The sequence below is a fragment of the Anomaloglossus baeobatrachus genome, chromosome 4, assembly GCF_048569485.1.
Source record: "Anomaloglossus baeobatrachus isolate aAnoBae1 chromosome 4, aAnoBae1.hap1, whole genome shotgun sequence".
NCBI lineage: Eukaryota > Metazoa > Chordata > Amphibia > Anura > Aromobatidae > Anomaloglossus > Anomaloglossus baeobatrachus.
In genome coordinates, this window is record NC_134356.1 from 178,214,588 (window position 1) to 178,238,403 (window position 23,816).

At 44.0% G+C, this 23,816-nt stretch overlaps 1 protein-coding gene across 2 annotated transcripts in view; it reads right to left on the reverse strand.

The window, feature by feature from the left end:
- The window catches only part of ARHGAP26 (Rho GTPase activating protein 26), a 577,725-nt gene that overhangs the window by 160,895 nt on the left and 393,014 nt on the right, over nt 1-23,816 (reverse strand). For both annotated transcript variants that reach the window (XM_075344594.1, XM_075344593.1), the window contains exon 19: nt 5,496-5,634. In XM_075344594.1, the coding sequence (XP_075200709.1) occupies nt 5,496-5,634 (139 nt within the window). The remainder of the gene's footprint in view (nt 1-5,495; nt 5,635-23,816) is intronic.

Here is a 23,816-nt window from a genome sequence, read left to right on the forward strand (position 1 = left end):
GGGTTATTCCACAAAATATTAAACCTAGGGGTTGAATAATAATTGACCCACACTTTTATGTTGAAAATTTATTAAAATGTAACTGAGCAACATAACTTGTTGGTTTGTAAGATTTATGCATCTGTTAATAAATCCTGCTCTTGTTTGAAGTTTGCAGGCTCTAACTTACTTGCATCTTATCAAACCTGCTAAATCTGTTGAATACTACTTGTAGGCACTGTATGTCCATATTCTTACATTCTTGGTTTGCATACCTCAGCATTTCCAAGTGCAACTGCTTTTTTTGTTATTGACTGTGCTAGACATCAAGAAATTTGAAAATAAACCAAAGGATTTTGGGTTGCAATGTAGTGCCCAGTGTGAGAAAGCTGGGTTTGCGTTCTAGGTCATGGATCTTCCAGAAGGACAATGACCCCAAACATACTTCAAGCAGCACCCAGAAATGGATGGAAAAAATAAAGTACTGGAGACTTCTGAAGTGGCCACCAATGAGACTGGATTAAAATTCCATTGGAGACTCCTTAAAATTGCTGTTGAGAGAAGGCACCCTTTAAATAAGAGACCTGGAGGAGTTTCCAAAAGAAGAGCGGTCCAAAATTCCAGATGAAAGGAGAAAGAAGTGATGTTGTAGAAAAAGGGGTCCAGCGCTGACAATATCCATATAAATGCTTCAACATGGCAAAAATTAAAAAAGTCACAACGGAAAAAATTTTTTAAACCAATCGTGCTTTGGTAACTAAACTTTATTCATTGATTTTGCTTGTTGATGGTTATAGAAGGTGATTGATTGCAGTTATTTATTCCAAAGGGTGTGCAACTAAATATTAAGTACAGGGTACCCACATTTCTGTTCGGCCCATTTTTGAGGTTTTGTCTAAATTATGTCTAATTTGCCTATTTTCCCCTCTGGTTTTTTGTGCTTTTCCAATACAAACAAAAATATAAACATTTGTATAAAAGAATGTGTGTAATTGACCTACATTTCTGAGAGAAATATGGTACTTCATTTTTTGGAACAATTTCAATGTTGTCAACATTTTTGGCCATAACTGTATATATGTACAGTTCTGCTCATTGACAGACATCCTGTATGACAGTGCATAAGGACATAGCAGTCAATCACTAGTAGGACCGCCTACTGGATTCACAGGCACACATATCAGGGATTTCAATGAATAAAATACAAGTTCTACTGAATCTTCTCCTACAAACCTGTACATCATTCTGCTCAGATTCTCCTTTTCTTTACCATACTAACCAGAAATTAGACTGAATTTACAATATAAAAGGTTCCCTTTAATAAATGCGATACCTGATAACCACTTCACAAGTTCTAGACTTAACAAGCCAATCCAGAGTTGTAAAACCCATGAGATGAAAAGTTAAACAATCCAGGCTGATGACTGTTTGCAGATTCAGTTATAAAAGCAGTTCTGATTGAATCCAGCTTTCACTAAAGACTCAAGAAATTTCCAAAGTAGGCATGCAAGAAAACATCTTAATTCTTCCCATGTCTCCGCAGAAAAGACATCTGTAAAAACCATGCCATGTAAAGCAGTTTTGCTTTTCAAACTTCAGCTGAATCGTCTTTCTTAAAAAACATGTTTCACTCATTTGTGGGGATAATTATTAAGAAATGTGATAATTACAGAAGGCAATATATTTATTTAAAAAAATATATAAGTTACTTCCCTATATTGTTCCCCGCGTAAACTTTAATAATGTTTAATGTGTCCCAAAGACATCAACATTTCTAATTAAAGACATTTTCAGGTGAAAATATCTCAAGGATAGGTGATAACAGATTGGTGAATGTCTCAGCAGTCAGGCCCCCACCAATCCCTCATAGTGGGTGCTGTGGTTACAGTCTGTCTGGAGCCTATAGCTGCTTCCACAGCAAACCTCCTCTCCAGCAATGCTTCCCTCTCTTGAGCTCTGCAAATGGCCTCACTCTTATTTTCTATGGTGCCTCATCTCCAAGCAGTTCCATCTCCTCCTTCTACCACACAACCCATTGACTTTTTTGGGTATTTACCTCCAGCTCCCGTCTTTCCTCCCCTTGCTGTGGAAATTGTTCCTCGGTTCCATCTTGCAGGCATGCGTTTTCCAATGCCTCAATTAGTTGCTCCTTATAGAGTCCTTTGTAGCCGACTCCTAATTCATGGCCCTTTGTTTGTAGGCTCACCACAGTCCAGTTCCTGTTTCCTGAGGTTCTGATTCCAGATGTTAATGGGCCTCCATTCTTTCTGCTCTGATCCCGCCGCTGACAACAGTTTGTGACGGGGTATGCGACAGAGCAGTAAGGGACGCCAGGCCAAGGAACAATCCAAAGGGCTTTATTGGAACCACAAAGATAAAGCACCAAACATAAATATAAATCCTTAAAGTCTGCAAGGAGTCCACAACAAAACAAAAGATCCAGGGGCGCCTCCCGGTATTCCAACGCAAGGGAAAATATGACAATGGTCCTTATATGAGTTCCTTGAGTCCAACAGGGTGAACAACAAAACGCAATCCCACGTGGCCACTGATCTCCAATCTGCGACAGTCCATACACAGGCTCTAGGTTTCAGCCTCAGCTATAAATCCTAGTCCTTCTCCAGTAGAGATCCAACTAACTGAACTAACATGGGTCTCATTGTTCTTCTCTCCTGGCATCAGCCCCTAAGGTGGGCCCACCTCCCCCTGGACATTTGATACATGAATGGACTTCAGACGTCCTGGCTCTGTTCTGTCTACCAAGTTGTGGATTGGAGGAGTCCCATGCTGAGAAGAAAAAACAATCTCCCAGCAGAAGCAGTACAAAGGAGGGACAGACTACTACACCATGAGCACAAGCGGGGGAGGGACACACTGTTACAGGGTATTCATAGTTATCCCCCTCCCCTGTTAGAATTAACACAAGTATTATACAATTGATTTACTTTGCCTGGCAGGACCTGTGGTAAGGTCATATCCATGTGACCAGAGGGGTGGGGTCTCAGCAAATAAAGCTAATACCACGAAGCAACATTTTCCTGTTGGCTGGGGCCCCACCCCTTCTGAGCACATGGGTATGACCTCACCACAGGTCCTGCAAGGCAAAGAGCAAAACGATTGTATAATACTTATGTTAATTCTAACTATGAATACTCCCCCAGATATTATCGGATCCTCAGTTGCTGTCAGTGAAGTAGCTGACGATTTTATAAACTTTACTTTCTTGGATTTCAAAACCTATACATCAGAGCTGACCACTAAAGTTATGTATAGAATCAGCATGATAGTGCCAGTATAGAACTGGCTTTAGGCAATATACAAAAATCCTGGCGATTGGTTCCCTTTACGAATGGACCAGGAGAGCACATGCCCAACTGTCGAGCCATTCATTCTCAATGGCCAGGAAATGCCGGGTGCTGCACTCAGCAGCGTATTAAGAAATAAATGGAGCGACGGTCAAAATGCTGCTGATCCATTCTTAAAGGAATAAAAGTGCCCAATTCTGCCAACTGGTGAGATCACAGTGTTCGAACTCTACTGTTCCATTAGATTGAGAGGGGAGCCAGCACGATCTGAAATTGGCATGCATCATATAAAAAGTGAAAATTCACACATTTATTCCAACTGTACTACAATAAAAAAAATGAGATTTTTAGCAAATAATTGATCAATTTTTTGAGCCACCCCTGCCAACGTCACGGCAAATCTCAATAGGGGGGTCCTACTCTACATTCTGTATTTCATGTGCCATGCGGCCTCCTAGATAAAGTTAAAAGCAGAACCATAATAGAGCACACATACCTGTAACCTGTATATAACCGCTTCTATGTTGCAAAAAAGGCACTTGTGGATAGAGACCAGCCCAGGTCCCAGCATGTGGAGCAAGCTCTGCACCATAACAGGACTATGTCAGAACTGATCCTCCCAGTGCCAAACAGCAACCATTGATAAAGGCGGACCAGATCCAAGATGGTGCTTAATTAGCATTGCCTGTGGAAAGGGGTGAGGTAACTGAATCTGAACAGCTACCAACAGGAGGAATACATAGCAAACCAAAATCAGGCGTGCATGGCATGGTGGTGACCGGCCACCAGAATTTGTAGCATAACTACAACCAAACAGAGAGAGAGGGGAGCCAGCACGATCTGAAATTGGCATGCATCATATAAAAAGTGAAAATTCACAGATTTATTCCAACTGTACTACAATAAAAAAAAATGAGATTTTTAGCAAATAATTGATCAATTTTTTGAGCCACCCCTGCCAACGTCACGGCAAATCTCAATAGGGGGGTCCTACTCTACATTCTGTATTTCATGTGCCATGCGGCCTCCTAGATAAAGTTAAAAGCAGAACCATAATAGAGCACACATACCTGTAACCTGTATATAACCGCTTCTATGTTGCAAAAAAGGCACTTGTGGATAGAGACCAGCCCAGGTCCCAGCATGTGGAGCAAGCTCTGCACCATACCAGGACTATGTCAGAACTGATCCTCCCAGTGCCAAACAGCAACCATTGATAAAGGCGGACCAGATCCAAGATGGTGCTTTTTTTTCTCTGTTTTGACCGTAGTTATGCTACAAATCTGGTGTCTGACCAACACCATACCATGCACGCCTGATTTTGGTTTGCAATATATTCCTCCTGTTGGTAGCTGTTCAGACTCAGTTACCTCACCCCTTTCCACAGCCAATGCTAATTAAGCACCATTCTTGAATCTGGTCCGCCTTTATCAATGGTTGCTGTTTGACACTGGGAGGATCAGTTCTGATATAGTCCTGGTATGTGTAGGGCTTGCTCCACATGCTGGGACCTGGGCTGGTCTCTATCCACAAGTGCCTTTTTTGCAACATGGAAGCGGCTATATACAGGTTGCAGGTATGTGTGCTCCATTATGGTTCTGCTTTTAACTTTATCTAGGAGGCCGCATGGCACATGAAATACAGAATGTAGAGTAGGACCCCCCTATTGAGATTTGCCGTGACGTTGGCAGGGGTGGCTCAAAAAATTGATCAATTATTTGCTAAAAATCTCATTTTTTTATTATAGTACAGTTGGAATAAATTTGTGAATTTTCACTTTTTATATGATGCATGCCAATTTCAGATCGTGCTGGTTCCCTTTTTTTCTCTGTTCCATTAGATTGTCACCTATTCTAGGGATAGATGATAAGTTATCTTGACTGGACAACCCCTTTGAGGAAGGTGATTGTATTAGTTATGCTTGATGTAAAGAAAGTGGTTTACCTTAAAATGAAGCCAAACCCTTTTAATTAGTTGAAAAAAAACACATGTATATATAGTGCATGTATTAGGTTTACATGCCTACATTATGGGTACGTTTTGGTCAAATGAAGACGTGCAATGATTAATTGTATACATTCGCATTCACCTAGTATTCTATTGTCCTACCACAAATTAGTAAGGGATGGGTAATGGTAATGACACTGAATAAAAATAATATAAGTAGGTATTATCAACATGGTAAATTGGGGAGGGGGCTGACACACCCACCTTTCTCTGTGGAATGTGGCGTGTGGAAAAGCGTTAAGGGCCTCTCGCTGCAGGAAGGCGGCTTTGAGTCAGTGCTCCTTTTACGAGACAAATGCAGCTGGGAGTTTGTCTGTGGCATCTCCGGCACTGTGGAAAACATCTATAAACAAAACAAGATTCAAGAGGTCAGCCGGTTAGAAAACTCAGAGGGAAAACAGCAGAAAAATATGCTGCAGCATACCACTATCAGTGTAAACAATGCAAGATTCATTATGGTTATTGCAGCGATACCTAGGGACATATAGCAAGAGCAATAGGAGAAACACCATTACAGTAGAGAAGTATACCCGTACTAATAGTGGCCACACACATTAAAGGGAATGTCAGCAGGTTTTTGCCACCTAATCTAAGAGCAGCAATATGTATAGACCGAGATCCTGATTCCACTGAGTGTCAATAACTGGGCAGCTTGCTGTAGTTTTGATAAATTTACAGTTTTATCAGCAGGAGATTATCACTACACAACTAGTAAATCTGCTGCCATGCTTTGTAAAACCCTACCTCAACAATGATTGTCAGCTTTCTGGCTATACACAGTGTAAATAGAAAGCTGCCAATCAGTGGTGTGGGCGGGGATATAAAAAGAGCTCAGGATTCAGAACAATGGTAAAACTATGCAAGCAGCCCAGTAGGTGATATATCACTGGAATCAGGGTCTATGCCCCTACATCCTGCTGCTCTCATAAGGGTGAATCACATATATAATACGTATGATGTGGTATCAGCAGTAACTTAAATTGAAGCTGAAGGACCTCAATGCAAAATCTCCAATAGGGCCACTAACTAATGTAGGACTTTCATAGGAATAGTCTTTTCATATAGGCCAAAGTAACCTTTTGGGCAACATACACTGCAGAGCCCATGTGTGATTTCAACCCCTGCACCTATTATAGTTCTGACCCTGGATACGGTCTCTTCTATAATAGCAGAAGCAGCAGACAGGGGAAGGTTGAATTTCAACATTCCAAATTCTTGTGATTGCAAGGGTGATAAGGCTCTCGCCTTGCCCGGTGACTATGCATTGAATATGATCATGTATGTGAGAAGCCTGAAAGAAATAGCTGTTGGCTGGACACATATGGCTACCTTTACCTAACTCTCTCCATTCAGAGCATATACACACTTGGAACGGTTATGAGGGGTACGGAGGAATAGCTGTCAGTTGAGCAAGAGTTCTGCTAAATGTTATCTAATGTACGGTTTATGGTCAAGAATACCCAAGTTAATGTTTGATGACATCAATCAAAAGAAAACAACTGTTTATCTATGCACAATACTACGTAGGCTGTCCTTGAGCTGCAGGACCAGAGGTGACAGCTTAGATCCTGAACTTCAATAGAGCTTCAAGCTTCTTCTTATGAATTTCGGGGACGCTCTTTATGCACCTGCTTAGATCTGCTATTGTATAGATCATCATCATCACAACAGGTTTCCCTGTGGTCATTCCAAATAAAGCGCAGTTCATTAGCTTTCAAATTAGAAGTGAATATTAGTTCCATGTTACATGAAAGAAAATGCATCTGGTGTAATTTGTAACATAATTTACTGTAACATTTATAAAAGGAACATAATGACTGTCTGAGAACTTTTTTTTAAAGTTGAGCAATTAGTTGGCTGACATACTACTGAGGGGACAAAGGTAAAACGATTGACTAAACAGACTTAGAGCTCAGCCATGTCATTGTATGTAGGAAAAATTCAAAGATTTAAAACCATTTTAAATATGACCCCAAAAATGTACTTGGCAAATTTTTGAAATGTTTCTAAAACGTGGAGTGTATACCCATGCCCTTTTTGCAGGTCACACACACCCGTGCCCACTGAATGTGCACCTGAACCATGGGGATCAGACTACAGAACAACATCCTGGTGCCATACATAGCAGAGGGCAGCGCTCTGGGAAGGTCCAGGAGGCTTCTGGTGCCCCTATTGATATGATCGCTCCTTAGTGAGTCTGGGAGGTCTCTTTATTGTAAAGTCTCCAAGATGTTCCAAGTGACACGACAAAAATAAATGCCAATCCTAATGTTATTCAAGGCACAGTAGCATCAGCAGCTCCAAATTGCTCCTAATTATCACTACTACAGTTTAGTGGTGAGCACAGCAGTGTCTACCATCACTGATAATGTATTCTGATTGTGCCAGCTAGAAATAAAACAAGTAAAAAGATGAATAATATCGGAGGCATATGAGGTAACCTAGAATGGTCATCCACTCCTAGTAAACGATTACAGAACTATACATCATTCCAGAATACACGGGAAGAATTACACCTATGGTTGCCACCCATGAAGGTAACAGTGAGTAAATATCTCGTCTATAAGGCCTCTTTTACACGTCAGTGCATTTAATGTACATGTGTGACTGACGGTCTGTGGGGCAGGTCAGTATGTTTGTCCACGTGTCCGTGTGTATGTTCTCTGTGTGCTATCCATGTGACATCTGGATACCACACGGACAGCGTGAACTAGTATTCTTACCCTTCTCTAGCGCTGCTGTTGCTCCAGGGTATGCGGTCAGTGCAGTGAATATACAGTGCCTATAAGTAGTATTCAACCCCCTGCAGATTTAGCCGGTTTACACGTAGGTTTCGGAATTAACTTGGCATTGTGACATTTGGACTGTAGATCAGCCTGGAAGTGTGAAATGCACTGCAGCAACAAAGAATGTTATTTCTTTTTTTATTTTTTTTTTTAAATTGTGAAAAGTTTATTCAGAGGGTCATTTATTATTCAACCCCTCAAACCACAAGAATTCTGTTTGGTTCCCCTAAAGTATTAAGAAGTATTTCAGGCACAAAGAACAATGAGCTTCACATGTTTGGATTAATTATCTCTTTTTCCAGCCTTTTCTGACTAATTAAGACCCTCCCCAAACTTGTGAACAGCACTCATACTTGGTCAACATGGCAAAGACAAAGGAGCATTCCAAGGCCATCAGAGACAAGATCGTGGAGGGTCACAAGGCTGGCAAGGGGTACAAAACCCTTTCCAAGGAGTTGGGCCTACCTGTCTCCACTGTTGGGAGCCTCATCCGGAAGTGGAAGGCTTATGGAACTACTGTTAGCCTTCCACGGCCTGGACAGCCTTTGAAAGTTTCCACCCGTGCCGAGGCCAGGCATGTCCAAAGAGTCAAGGCTAACCCAAGGACAACAAGGAAGGAGCTCCGGGAAGATCTCATGGCAGTGGGGACATTGGTTTCAGTCAATACTATAAGTAACATACTCCACCGCAATGGTCTCCGTTCCAGACGAGCCCGTAAGGTACCTTTACTTTCAAAGCGTCATGTCAAGGCTTGGCTACAGTTTGCTCATGATCACTTGGAGGACTCTGAGACAGACTGGTTCAAGGTTCTCTGGTCTGATGAGACCAAGATCGAGATCTTTGGTGCCAACCACACACGTGACGTTTGGAGACTGGATGGCACTGCATACGATCCCAAGAATACTATCCCTACAGTCAAGCATGGTGGTGGCAGCATCATGCTGTGGGTCTGTTTCTCAGCCAAGGGGCCTGGCCATCTGGTCCGCATCCATGGGAAGATGGATAGCACGGCCTACCTGGAGATTTTGGCCAAGAACCTCCGCTCCTCCATCAAGGATCTTAAGATGGGTCATCACTTCATCTTCCAACAAGACAACGACCCAAAGCACACAGCCAAGAAAACCAAGGCCTGGTTCAAGAGGGAAAAAATCAAGGTGTTGCAGTGGCCTAGTCAGTCTCCTGACTTTAACCCAATTGAAAACTTGTGGAAGGAGCTCAAGATTAAAGTCCACATGAGACACCCAAAGAACCTAGATAACTTGGAGAAGATCTGCATGGAGGAGTGGGTCAAGATAACTCCAGAGACCTGTGCCGGCCTGATCAGGTCTTATAAAAGACGATTATTAGCTGTAATTGCAAACAAGGGCTATTCCACAAAATATTAAACCTAGGGGTTGAATAATAATTGACCCACACTTTTATGTTGAAAATGTATTAAAATTTAACTGAGCAACATAACTTGTTGGTTTGTAAGATTTATGCATCTGTTAATAAATCCTGCTCTTGTTTGAAGTTTGCAGGCTCTAACTTATTTGCATCTTATCAAACCTGCTAAATCTGCAGGGGGTTGAATACTACTTGTAGGCACTGTATATATGAGTATAATGAGCTGGACCCAAAAACTACAAAAGTGCTGAAGACAGGTAAGCATAAAAATTATTTTCTTTTTTAGGGGACAGGTGTTTTCTCCGGTACGTGTCACACAGATCACATCAGTGTGCGGTCTGTCTGACACCTGTGCTGCTGGCAGAAAACAAACATGTTGCCATGTGGAGCACACATGTCCTCCACATGGACACACAGTCCATGTCAAAACACTGACTTGTGCGCAAACTCACTGAATTTAATGGGTCTACATGTGTCCAAGTCTCCGGTACGTGCGGAAGCGGACACCACAAGTACCGCAGACATGGACATGTGAAGGAGGCCTAACACGTCTGGAAAAAAAAGCACTCAAAACTATAATGGGGTTTGTATTATTTTAGCACCATACTGTTACACTTTTAATGATGATGATATATTTAGCATCGTAATGCACAGAAGAATTAAGGTAAACAATTTAAGTGATGGCTTAGCTTTCCATGGCTTTTACATTTGCACATGATAGAATCAATTTAATTTTAGATACTAATTGTAACTGCTATAGGATAAAAATCTGTCACCATGAAAAATGGCCATAAATACTTATGCATGGATGGCTGATGAGTCACAGATTCAAACCATGCCCTTATTTCTGAACACACTCCCTCACCATAAACAGTCAAACAGCTCATGCTCTGAATATTAAAGCAACTTGTCCAAGGTAATATTTATCTGGGTTTAAGAGTCCAGAGGATGCATTAGATTACAACTATAATGCTAGGATGGATTTCGATTAGCCAACTCAACTGTTTAACAACCACAATTTCAAGGAACATCAAGCTTTTTGGAGATGGTCTTATAGCCTTTACCATGTACTGTATGTCTATAATTATCTTTCTAATATTCTAAGACAAGCCTCTACTTAGATATCTTTGGTTTCATATAGTCACTGAATATGGACCAAACAGCACAGTGACTACTTTTCACCCCTTAAATAGGGAGACTGACTGATTACAAGTTTGTAGGTACCTGTGATGTTAATTTTAGGATACACCTTAGTTTCCCATGTCCCAATGGTCAAATTGTTTTCAATATTCTCTAGGGATAGCATCTTTTTTGCCCAGACCATTTCCATAACTTCTGTATTTTTATTTTTCTGTAGAACCAAAATTGAAAACCAATTTTTGATTTTTATTAGTTGAATAAATTTAAAATACATAATTACTTACCGGTAATGTGTTTTTTCTGAACCCATGACGGCACCACGAGAGAGGGGATCCGCCCTTCAAGGACAGGAAACCTCCAGAATAAAAAGGGGCGGCACCTCTCCCCGCATCAGTTGATTACCGAGCATGACAGGACCTCCGAAACAAGGAACATCGTTAAAACATATCCCGCCACCATAACCGCCCAGTGAAGAGGAGCGAAAAAGGAAGCAAACTAGCAACACCTAAGTGCAGGGAGGGAATGTAAGGGTGCCGTCATGGGTTCAGAAAAAACACATTACCGGTAAGTAATTACGTATTTTTCCAGCACCCATGACGGCACCACGAGAGAATTACAGAGCTGAAGACCTATAACAGAAAGTAGTAGATAGGGATGTTAAACCGCGCCACTGACTCAGCCGATCCAGGAGATTAATGGATAGGTGTTGCTTTAATTCATTACACAGATCAGGTCAACGCGTTTCGGGAGTCGCAGCTCCCTTCATCAGGACAGTCTGGCAAGCAAAACACATCTGCTGTACAGGGAATACTTCCAGCAATATATACCTTACTAATGACGTCATGGTCCGCCCACTTCTGAAAAAAATCGGCGGGAATCAATGCATAGAAAAAAATGTATATGTGTCATCTCTATAACATTCAGCCTTTCTTATAGTACGTCATTTTTTCTTTGTCATAACTGTCCTGACGACTCAGAAGTTTAAAATAAAGTGAATTACAAAGAAAAATAAAAACATATGTTTGTGTCAAATTTATATACGTCTCTCTCTTTTACATATGGTGTCAAAAAAAGTTCATGGGGAACCCATGTAAATGTGCACCTCAAACATCGCAACATTACCTAGAACCTACTTAGGAAAGTGTCACTTTAATCAAAGCGGCCGGAAAGTGATCGTATAGTCCGCCCGTACCATATGGGAGGTGACCGTCGGGATATGTTCAAAAAACGGGAATCATTATAAGGAGTACTACAGGGAAAGGATAAAAAAATATATATATAATGAAAAAAGGCGTAGCTAAGAGGATCAATTATCCCATAAATAAAAAATATATATATATATATGTATCTACATTATGTGATATTCACTGGATAAAAAATATATATAAAGAAATATTTAGATATATAAATTGGAATAATAATGATAAGAAGAGGGGGATCACAATAATGTACCTTAAAGAACGGTGCCATTGTCTGAGTGCCAAAAATATGATTAAGCCTAGGCTCCATGGCGGGAACATAAAGCAGACCAAGGACGCTATAGTGTCTTGCGTATAAGTGCAGGTTTAAAAAACCTTTTCCTTATGATTGTTAAATGCCTCGACCAACCCGCTAATGCGGGTCACGCTGAGGGAAGGACCCCATCAATGTTATTTAATCGGGAACCAGCGTTATATCACCATGTAATCTAGAGTAATTTTATTCCCGATCTGTGGAATCATAGAAAAATTTAGGCTTAATTCTAGGCTTAATCATATTTTTGGCACTCAGACAATGGCACCGTTCTTTAAGGTACATTATTGTGATCCCCCTCTTCTTATCATTATTATTCCAATTTATATATCTAAATATTTCTTTATATATATTTTTTATCCAGTGAATATCACATAATGTAGATACATATATATATATATATTTTTTATTTATGGGATATTTGATCCTCTTAGCTACGCCTTTTTTCATTATATATATATTTTTTTATCCTTTCCCTGTAGTACTCCTTATAATGATTCCCGTTTTTTGAACATATCCCGACGGTCACCTCCCATATGGTACGGGCGGACTATACGATCACTTTCCGGCCGCTTTGATTAAAGTGACACTTTCCTAAGTAGGTTCTAGGTAATGTTGCGATGTTTGAGGTGCACATTTACATGGGTTCCCCATGAACTTTTTTTGACACCATATGTAAAAGAGAGAGACGTATATAAATTTGACACAAACATATGTTTTTATTTTTCTTTGTAATTCACTTTATTTTAAACTTCTGAGTCGTCAGGACAGTTATGACAAAGAAAAAATGACGTACTATAAGAAAGGCTGAATGTTATAGAGATGACACATATACATTTTTTTCTATGCATTGATTCCCGCCGATTTTTTTCAGAAGTGGGCGGACCATGACGTCATTAGTAAGGTATATATTGCTGGAAGTATTCCCTGTACAGCAGATGTGTTTTGCTTGCCAGACTGTCCTGATGAAGGGAGCTGCGACTCCCGAAACGCGTTGACCTGATCTGTGTAATGAATTAAAGCAACACCTATCCATTAATCTCCTGGATCGGCTGAGTCAGTGGCGCGGTTTAACATCCCTATCTACTACTTTCTGTTATCTGCTAACCTTGGGTCCGCTGCCGTGGCTTGGATACTTTTATATGCTGGTATAGGCGTTGTGACTTTCACAACCCCTATAGGTGAGTAAGACCACCCTCCTTGATTTTCCCCAATTGTCTGGGGTAAGACCCTATTGCGCTTTCTTTCCACAGTGGTTTTCTCAGAGCTGAAGACCTAGGGAGTTTGCAGAACCCGTCTCCCAAAGGTGATGTCGGTAAACGACAAATCAAGGCGATAGTGATTAAAAAAAGGTGGACGGAGAAGACCAGGTTGCCGCCTTACATATTTGCTCGATGGAGACCTCTGACCTCTCCGCCCAGGAAGATGCCATCGCTCGCGTGGAGTGCGCCTTCAGACCAGGAGGTACGGCTTCACCCCTGGCCGTGTAAGCAACAGAGATGGCATCCCTGATCCACCTGGCCAAGGTGGATTTAGAAGCCTTAAGCCCCTTCCTCTGAGGTGACCAACAGATACCGTTGAAGACAATGCCTAACATCCAGGCAGTGCCATCCCATCTCCTCCGGAGTAGAAGGATTGGCATAAAAAGAGGGGAGCACTATTTCTTGTGATCTATGGAAGTGGGAATGCACTTTCGGCAAATAGGCAGGGTCAGTTCTTAAAACTACTCGGTTATCAAAAAACTGGGTATACGGAGGAGAAATGGATAAGGCCTGAAGGTCACTAACCCTACGGGCGGAAGTGAGCGCGACCAGGAGAATCGTTTTGAGGGACGGATGCTTGAGTGAGATAGAATCTAAGGGCTCAAACGGGGGCCGTGTTAAAGCTGAAAGGACCAAGTTAAGGTCCCAGGACGGCAGTGGCATGTTGCACCGAGGCCTAGACCTAGTACAGGACCTAACGAACCTAGACACCCAGGGATCTCCAGCCAGGGCATGGTTATACAAGGCGCTCAGTGCGGAGATTTGCACCTTTAGGGTACTAACCGACAGACCCAGTTCCCAACCCCTCTGGAGGAATTCTTAAACAACCGGGACAGAGGGTGGCTTAGTAGGATCCGCACCCGTAGAGGCCAGGAATTTGGCCCAAACGCGCCCATAAATACGAGTAGTGACAGGCTTTCGACACTGCATCAAGGTGGAGATCAGACCCGGAGAAAACCCCTTGTTGCCTAACAGTGACCGCTCAAGCGCCACGCCGTCAGGTGTAACCTGGCGTTCTGCGGGTGGAAGGCTGGACCCTGGGATAGGAGATCCGGTAGGTCCGGGAGAACCCACGGATTGGTGATGGACAGATGCGTCAGCCAATAAAACCAAGGTCTCTTTGGCCAAAAAGGTGCTATGAGAATCACGGCTGCTCGATCCTCCCATATCTTCCTGAGCACTGCAGGGAGGAGGCTGATCGGAGGGAAGGCATATGCGAGGCGGAAGTCCCATCTGAGTAATAGGGCGTCCACCGAGTGGGGATGATTCCTCGGATCCAGGGAACAGAATCGGGGAACCTTCCTGTTGGTTCGGGTTGCAAAGAGGTCTATCTCGGGAACCCCCCACATCTCCGTTATCCTGTCGAAAACGGACTGATTTAGAGACCATTCGCCTTGGTGAAACTGGGTGCGACTGAGAAAGTCCGCCAAAATGTTCTCCTTCCCTCGGATGTGCACTGCCGACAGGGAGCCCAGATGAGCTTCTGCCCGAGACATGATCCTGCTTGTGATGGACATGAGGTGCCTGGAGCGAGTACCCCCCTGGTGGTTGAGATACGCTACGGTCGCTTGTTTGTCCGACAGAACTTTCACATGGCGACCCCGCAATAACGGCAGGAAACGACCTAACGCCTTTTCCACCGCCAGCAATTCCCTTGTATTCGAGGAACTTTGAGCTTCTCCTCCAGACCATCGTCCCTGAATGAACTGAGTGTCCAAGTGTGCGCCCCAACCGTAGAGACTGGCGTCGGTGGTTACCACCACGGGCTCTGGCGCCATCCAAGGCACCCCTCTGCCCAAGTGGACCGGATCTAGCCACCAAGAGAGGGACTGCAATGTGCGATGGTCGAGAATGATGAGTCTGTCCAGATGATCTCCGTGAGCGGTCTGATGCTGCAAGATATTCCACTGCAGGACCCTGGTGTGTGCCTGAGCCCATCGGACAGCCGGGATGGCCGCAGTCAGGGAGCCCAGGAGGGACATCGCACCCCGGAGAGACATGCGCTGGTGCCGCAGAGTCCGGTCTATCTGGGTCTGGAGGGCTTCCACTTTGGAAGGAGGCAAACGACATAGTTGAGAGTTGGAGTCCCAAGTGAGTCCCAGAAACAGCTGAACCTTGGATGGGATTAATCTGGACTTCTCCTCGTTGATCAACCAGCCCAACTCCCGCAGGGAAGCTTGCACCTGCCGTAGAAGGGCCGCACAATGGCGAGCCGAGGCGCCCACAATCAAGAAGTCGTCCAGATAAGGAATCAGAAGGACCTCTCTCTGACGCAGATATGCCGGCATTTCTGCTATTATCTTCGTAAAAATTCTCGGGGCGATGGCCAGACCAAAGGGGGGGGCTTTGTATTGAAAGTGGCAGACCCGACCGCCCATGTGGAGGGCTATTCTGAGGAAGCATTGGAAGAGAGAGTGATTGGGACATGATAATATGCATCGCGCAAGTCTATGACAGCCATGTGACAATGGGGATACAGATATTTCACGATGGACCGCACGGACTCCATCTTGAAGCTGTCTATTTGAAGGAACCGGTTGAGGGCTTTCAGGTTGATGATGGTTCGATAGGAACAGTCGGGCTTCCCCACCAGAAAGAGGGTGGAGTAGAATCCTTCTCCTTGTTCTCGTGCGGGAACTTCCATTAGAACCCCCTTGAAGAGGAGGTGACGGACCTCTGCTTCCAAAGCCAGCTGTTCCGCAGGAGAACGCCGCAGAGGGGTAACCAAGAATCGGCGAGGAGGAGGGTGATGGAAGGGGAGCCAGAGGCCTGAGCGTATGAGGCCCAGGATCCATGCACTGGACGAAATCCTTTCCCAAGCCGGAAGGAACTGAGAGAGCCTCCCTCCGACCTGGGAAAGCGAGTCACTTGGACGACTTATGCTGATCTTTTGAGGGGCCCTTGAACATGAACCCCTTTCCCGGATTCTTTCCATCGGACCAGGCATTCCGATCCCGTGGCCGGGTGGGGCGGCGAACTGGCTTCCTCCGAAAGGACCACCGTGAAGAAGGAAACGACGGAAAGGGAAAGCCGCCTTTCTTGTCGCTAGCTTTTTCCAGGATGTCATCCAGGACCGGCCCGAACAGATATTCACCTTGACAAGGGATATTGCAAAGTTTAGACTTAGTTTGCAGATCCCCCGGCCAGCATTTCAGCCAGAGAGCTCTTCTAGCCGCATTGGAGAGGGACGCTGACTTTGCAGCCAACTTAGTGGAGTCCGCCGAGGCGTCCGCAAGGAAGGCCGCCGCCCCCTGCAATTTGGAGAGGGAGGAAGCAATCTCCTTCTTAGGTGCTCGTGATCGAAACTGGTCTTCCAGTTCGTCTATCCATATAGTCAGGGATCTAGCCGTACATGTAGCCGCAATGGCGGGTCTCAGTCCTCCGGCAGAAGCTTCCCAGGTATTCTTCAGGAAGTGATCAGCTTTCTTATCCAATGGGTCTTTCAAGGAGCCCATGTCCTCAAATGGCAAGGCAAACTTTTTGGACGCCTTAGCGACAGCCACATCCAATTTTGGCGCCTTATCCCATGTGGAGCAGGAGGCCTCCTCAAACGGATATTTTCTCTTAAAGGCACCTGGAAGGGAATGCTTTTTATCAGGTCTCTTCCATTCCCGGGCAATTAAGGCCTGTACTTTATCCACCACCGGGAAGGAGCGTCGTTTTTTCTGCTCCATGCCCCCGAACATCCTATCCTGGATAGATTTTTCAGGTTTCTCATCCGGGATGCCCATAGTGGTCCGCACCGCCTTAACCAACTTCTTCATATTTTCGATTGGGAAGCACTGGCGACCCCCTGAGTCGCTATCTGAAGAGGAGCGGGAAGTAGAGCCAGAGGAATCACATTCCCCATCAGACCTATCAGAGTCCTCGTGGGTAGGTGAAGGGGGCCTAGAACCCCCAGCACTCTGCGCCCCAGATAGGGATCGGAGGGAGTCCCTGATCTCTTCCCGTATGATGGACCGGAGATCGGAGGCAAATCCCGGCTGTTCCTCTGACAAAGTCTGCTGAATGCAGCCTTTGCACAGCCTCTTAGTCCAGGAACCAGATAGTTCTTTACAGCACAAGGCACATTCCTTATGTCTGGATTTAGATAAAACACTTCTTAGGTTTACTGCGATCCTATAAAAAACACAGACAAGACGACCGCCGGTTAGAAGCGGAACTCATGAGGTAGCACTCACCCACAGATGCAAGAGGCTATACCGGGTCAGCAGGGACATCATCTGACTTCCCTCCTTTAGAGGGCCTTCTTCTGTCAAGAGAGTCAGGGTCCTTCTGCTTGGAGGACCGGTCATCAGTTATCCCACGCTTGACACCCGAGCCGGTGACACTGTCATCCCTGCCACCTCTCTGCTGCCGCTTCAGGGAGGCAGTATCATGATCAGAGGGAGGCTTTGGGGAGGAGGGGAGGAGGGAGGCGAAGGAGACGCAGCTGACTGCTTGTCAGCCATGGTAACCGAGCACAGGCACCATAGAGAAGACTGCCGCTCTGTATTTCAAAAAAACCTTGGCAACTCCGCCCCCATGTCCGGTAGATGACGACCCATCCGCGCGTCCAATAGGAAAGGGCTCGCTGCGCATGCGCACCGCCCGGACATCCCTGCCGCCACACACAACATGGCGCTCCGTCACCTGGAAGCGTCACAGCATCCGCCGCCATGAGGACGCCCCGTAGGGAGCGCAGCAGCAGCCACCCTTATCCCGGCCCCTGGCGCCGGTACGCCGTGGTAAGGAGGGGGGGTGTGGGAGTAGGGAGGGAAGGAGCCCGCGCGCAGACAGGACCCCCGTGGGTATGCTGCGTCGGGAGAGCCCTGCGGCCGACCGGATCTTACCTGGTCCCCGCAGGCTCCTGGCGCTCCTATCGGGCGCGCCGCATGCAATCCTGACCCCCATGGGTCCGCTGCGGCAGCTCCACAGCACCTCGGCCGACCGCAGCAGGACCCGTGCCGCTGCCAGAGTCAGCCGGCCGGGCGCCGGACTTGAATCTTCGGCCCATCAGGACCTTCTTGGATCCAGTGGATCCCTGGAGGCTCCCTGTTCAAGGACAGGAAACCAACTGATGCGGGGAGAGGTGCCGCCCCTTTTTATTCTGGAGGTTTCCTGTCCTTGAAGGGCGCATCCCCTCTCTCGTGGTGCTGTCATGGGTGCTGGAAAAAATGACTCGTTAGTTTACAGTTTTTTAGGTAACCATAGTGGGTTATTCTTACTTTAACAGGGCACCACCAAACTTGTCCACGTGGGTGTACATTATATATATATATATATATTATATATATACACATACACACACATACATATATATATATACACACACACACACACACACACACACACATATACATACGGTACACATATATCCATGCATACATCCCTCAAAGTATTCATAATTGCTGGTAGAAAGGTTACAAAAGGGATCTACTACTTGGACAGCCCCTTGTCTAAAGGGTGCTTTACACGAGACGACGGATCGTGTGATGCATCGTCGGGGGTCACTGTTTTCGTGACGCACATCCGGCATCATACACGACGTCGTTTCGTGTGAAACCTCTGAGCGAGGCAGTATCGCTCACAAATCGTGAGTCGTGTACTCATCGCTCAGTTTCATATCGTTTATTTTTACTTGTGTCGGTTGTTCATCGTTCCAGTGGCAGCACACATCGCTCCGTGTGACACCACGGGAGCGATGAACTCTGCTTACCTGTGTCCCACGGCTCCCGCCGGCTATGCAGCAGGAAGGAGGTGGGCGGGATGTTTACATTGGCCGGTGGCTGTGTGACGTCGCTGTGACGCCGAACGTCCCTCCCCATTCAGGAAGTGGACGTTCGCCACCCACAGCGAGGTCGCTCAGCAGGTAAGTACGTGTGATGGGGGTTTCACGACTTTGTGCAACACGGGCAGCGATTTGCCCGTGATGCACAAATGACGGGGGCGTGTACGATCGATTGTGAAATCGCACAATCGGTCATCCCGTGTAAAGCAGGCTTAAGTGTATAGTGAGCATTTTCACAATATAAATCTCAAAAAATGTTACAACATTGGGACAAAAAAATATTACATTTTTCAACTAAAATGTTGTTTTAATTAAATATTTTTCATTAACATAAGGAGCAATAGAAGAAAACTGACATCACAATAAGTTAAAGGGAACCAATCACCAGGATTTTCGTATATAACCTAAAGCCAGCGCTATACTGGCACTATCAGGCTGATTCTCTACATACCTGTAGTGGTCAACTCGGATGTATAGGTTTTGAAATCCAATAAAGTAAAGTTTATAAAATTAGCTGCCATACATGTGGACACTAACTGTGGTTTGGGCACATTGCAGAGCTCAGAAAGGGGGTATTTGGCTTTTGGAATTTTGATGGATTTGCACCATTTCCAGACCCTTTGTGCTACATGTGTGACATGGACCCCCCCAATGATCGACCTGTGAGAGGATTTATTATTTTTGAGGCACTCACAGCAGGAATTTCATCAAAATACTCAAAAAGCAGGATTCAGACAAAACCCCAACTGAAACCAATCTCTATAAATCAGGCAGATGGAAACACTGTCTAGACTCCAGCGGTGGCCTATATTTTTTAGGCATTCAAAAAATAAGGATTGACGACAATTGTGAGAATGCTAAAAAGACAGACAGAAAAAAAAAAGAGAACTTATGAGAGAACAAGGCGATTGTCGGCATCATCGTGAATTGTATGTCATGGGATTTGCCCGAATCCAACTTTTTATTGATTTAAAGCTGCGGTATATTTTTATAGCGCAAGTCATTCCAGATGTGGACACACTGATTGAGTGAACATTTTTAGTTTGGTTTTACATGAAAGCTATATTTTTCATAGCAAAATATTTTTATGTGATTTTAGTACTCAATCTCATGTGCCATCTTGGAAGGTTAAATGACCACAATCAGGGTTAGCTCCAATTGTGGCCGATGTAGCAGGGTATCAAGTCTATTAAATAGCTGACACCAGCTCAGACAACATTTAACAGGGGCACTGTTCACTTACTATGCTGTATCTTAAAAAGGTGTATTGGTTGTCCTTAGGAGTTAAACAGCTTAAATAATGTACCACGTAATGTACAAAGAAAATATGCCACTATTAAAAGTGCGTGACAATTAATTAGCCCAGCAAACCACATAAATCTATACTTTAAAATAAACAGATCTATGCACATGTTGGACGGTAATTTAATTTGAGAAGAATGATAATTTAATTAGAGCAAGATATGTGCACCTCTGCAGCTGAGTGACTTCCATGTAATGAATGAATGATATTGGTCAGATGATATTGAATAGTTCAGTCATTGTGTCTACTGCGGGCAATCTGCGGATTCAATCAGCACAGAATCCATGTACGTGTGCATCATAATCCGCATGGCTGCTGCTTGTATAGGTCTCATAAACACCTTAAGAAATAAGCCTAGGTCTTGATTATCACACTGGCACTAAGGAAATGGGATATATTTAATCATACCTGTGAAAATACACAGACAGCAACTTCACACTTCATTGTACAGAATACCTAATAGATATCTTCCAGTGCCTTAAATAATTTATTTTTTAAAAAAGTGCCTTCATTATATTGTAGTGCAACCAAAAATTATGCTGACTATAGCAATCTGTATGTCTATAGGCGAACCCCACTAAGAAGGAGGGGAAAAAGTACATTGCAACTATTAAAGGACCCTTGCAATATGCTTTATTGGTTTACAATACAGTTATTGTGGGTTTAGTTAGCATTTTAAAAATCAACCAAACATTGAAAACACATCTCCCTTCAGTAACCTATGAATGTATAATTCCTTAAAGGGGTGGTTCACTACTCTGTAATAGTGGCCACCTCTCTGTAAAATGGATAGGGAAGGCTTTTTGTTAATACCTTGTTCAGCCAATTCTGCCTCTGAGTGGTGCGATTGCAGTCCGCTCACCCCCTTCGCATGACCCCTAAGATCCGGTGATGTCACGTCAACTTCCAGTTGACCGGACATCACCGTGGCCGGCCCCAGTCTCCCTGAGTGACTGGGCTATGGGTGGAGTTTCAACACACATCACAGCCCAGTATCGCTACTGCTTGTGGCGATCTGCGAGAGCGCGCACGGGATGCTGCGCTATGACGCTTGGCTGTGGTAAGTGGTGAAACGGCAGCCACAGCCACTCAGGAAGACTGGACCCGGCCGTGGTGATATTGGGTCAACTGGAAGGTGACGTAACATCAACTGATCTCAGAGGTCATGAAGCCTGGGGGAGGGGGGTCACTTCATGGGGATGAGCGGACCGCAATAGCGCCGTTCAGAGGCAGAATTGGCTGGACAAGGTATTTAGAAAAAAACCTTCCCTACAGAGATGTGGCCACTATTGCAGAGTAGTGAACCACCTCTAATCATAAATGAAGAGCACTAGAGGTTCTGGTAGACACAATGCTACTGATCATAAATGGCATTGCAGGGCACCTCTATTTACACTAATAAAGCTGAGTTACAATATCACTCACACCAACGACAGAGGCACTTTTTGCAATAATATTTTTCTAATCCTGAAAACGCCATAGATGGTTTTCAGATATGATTCTCATGAACAGATAATGCATTGTTGAATAGTTCTCCATATCCATAAAGAACAATGTATAAACATCATCTTCAAGAACCACCTTTCTGAGAGGACACACATTTGAATGCAATTAGAGAATGAAATCTCCTTCATGTGGATCTGGATGGCCATTCTGCTTTACATATATGACAACTACAATGTTACTTATTCTTTCATTCAAATATCACAAGTAAATATGAAATATGGTTAGGTGCCATACAAGAGATGAGCCACAGCTTTAATCAATTGTCCACTAATGCAACCATAATCTGTTCCTGCATTACTTGTAATCAGAAAGGTAATGTAATGAGTGATTACAAAATATATTAAAAGGAAGCCTGAATGTATAATTGATATCACAATATTACAGACTATTGAACACTTACTGTAGTATGGCTTGTTTGTTCAGTAATCGCGCTGGTGAGTTACCAAAAAGCATATCCCAAACTTTGTACATGCTAATGTCAGGCAAAAGTTATAATTGGTGAACTATATTAGTTGGGGGCTTATGTGTTTGTGGTTGGACAAAAAGAAAAAAAGCTCTAGTATCATGACCTAAAACAGAGTGCAACAAATTACAGAAAATTGTAAATAACAAAAGAACACTATGTGCAGAATTATTAGGCAAGTTGTATTTTAGAGGATTTTTTTTATTATTGATCAACAACTATGTTCTCAAGCAACCCAAAAGACTCAAATATCATAGCTTTTTGGAAGGTGGAGTGTTATTATTTTTTTTATTTGTCTATCTTAGGAGGATATCTATTTGTGCAGGTAACTATTACTGTGCAGAATGTTAGGCAACTTAATAAAAACAAATATATTCCCATCTCGCTTGTTTATTTTCACCAGGTAAAACAATGCATAAAATTTCTGACATGCAAAAACAAAACCCAAAAAAATTAGTAACCAATATAGCCACCTTTCTTTATGATGACACTCAACAGCCTACCATCCATATATTCTGTTAGTTGCTTGATCTGTTTACGATCAATAATGCGTGCAGCAGCCACCATAGACTCCAGACACTGTTCTGAGAGGTGTACTGTTATCCCTCCCTGTAGATCTCAGATTTTATGAGGGACCACAGGTTCTCTATGGGGTTCAGATCAGGTGAACAAGGGGGCCATGTCATTATTTTTTCATCTTTTATACCTTTACTGGCCAGCCACGCTGTGGAGTACTTGGATGCATGTGATGGAGCATTGTCCTGTATGAAATTCATGGTTTTTTTTGAACGATACCGACTTCTTCCTGTACCACTGCTTGAAGACGTCGTCTTCCAGAAACTGGCAGTAGGTCTGGGAGTTGAGCTTCACTCCATCCTCAACCCGAAAAGGTCCCACAAGTTCATCTTTCATTATACCAGCCCATACCAGTACCCCACCTCCCCCTTGCTGGTGTCTGAGTCAGAGTAGAGCTCTCTGGCCTTTACTGATCCAGCCTCTAGCCCATCCATCTGACCCATCAAGAGTCACTCTCATTTCATCAGTCCATAAAACCTTTGAAAAATCACTCTTAAAATATTTCTTGGCCCAGTCTTGATTTTTTATCTTATGTTACTTATTCAAAGATGGTCGTTTTTCAGTCTTCCTTACCTTGAACATGTCCCTGAGTATAGCACACCTTGTGCTTTTTGATACTCCAGTTCCATTGCAGCTCTGAAAGATGGCCAAACTGGTGGCAAATGGCATCTTGGCAGCTTCACGCTTCATTTTCCTCAATTCATGGGCAGTTATTTTGCGCCTTTTTTGCCCAACACACTTCTTGCGACCCTGTTGGCTATTTGCCATGAAACGCTTGATTGTTCGGTGATCATGCGTCAAACGTTTGGCAATTTCAAGAC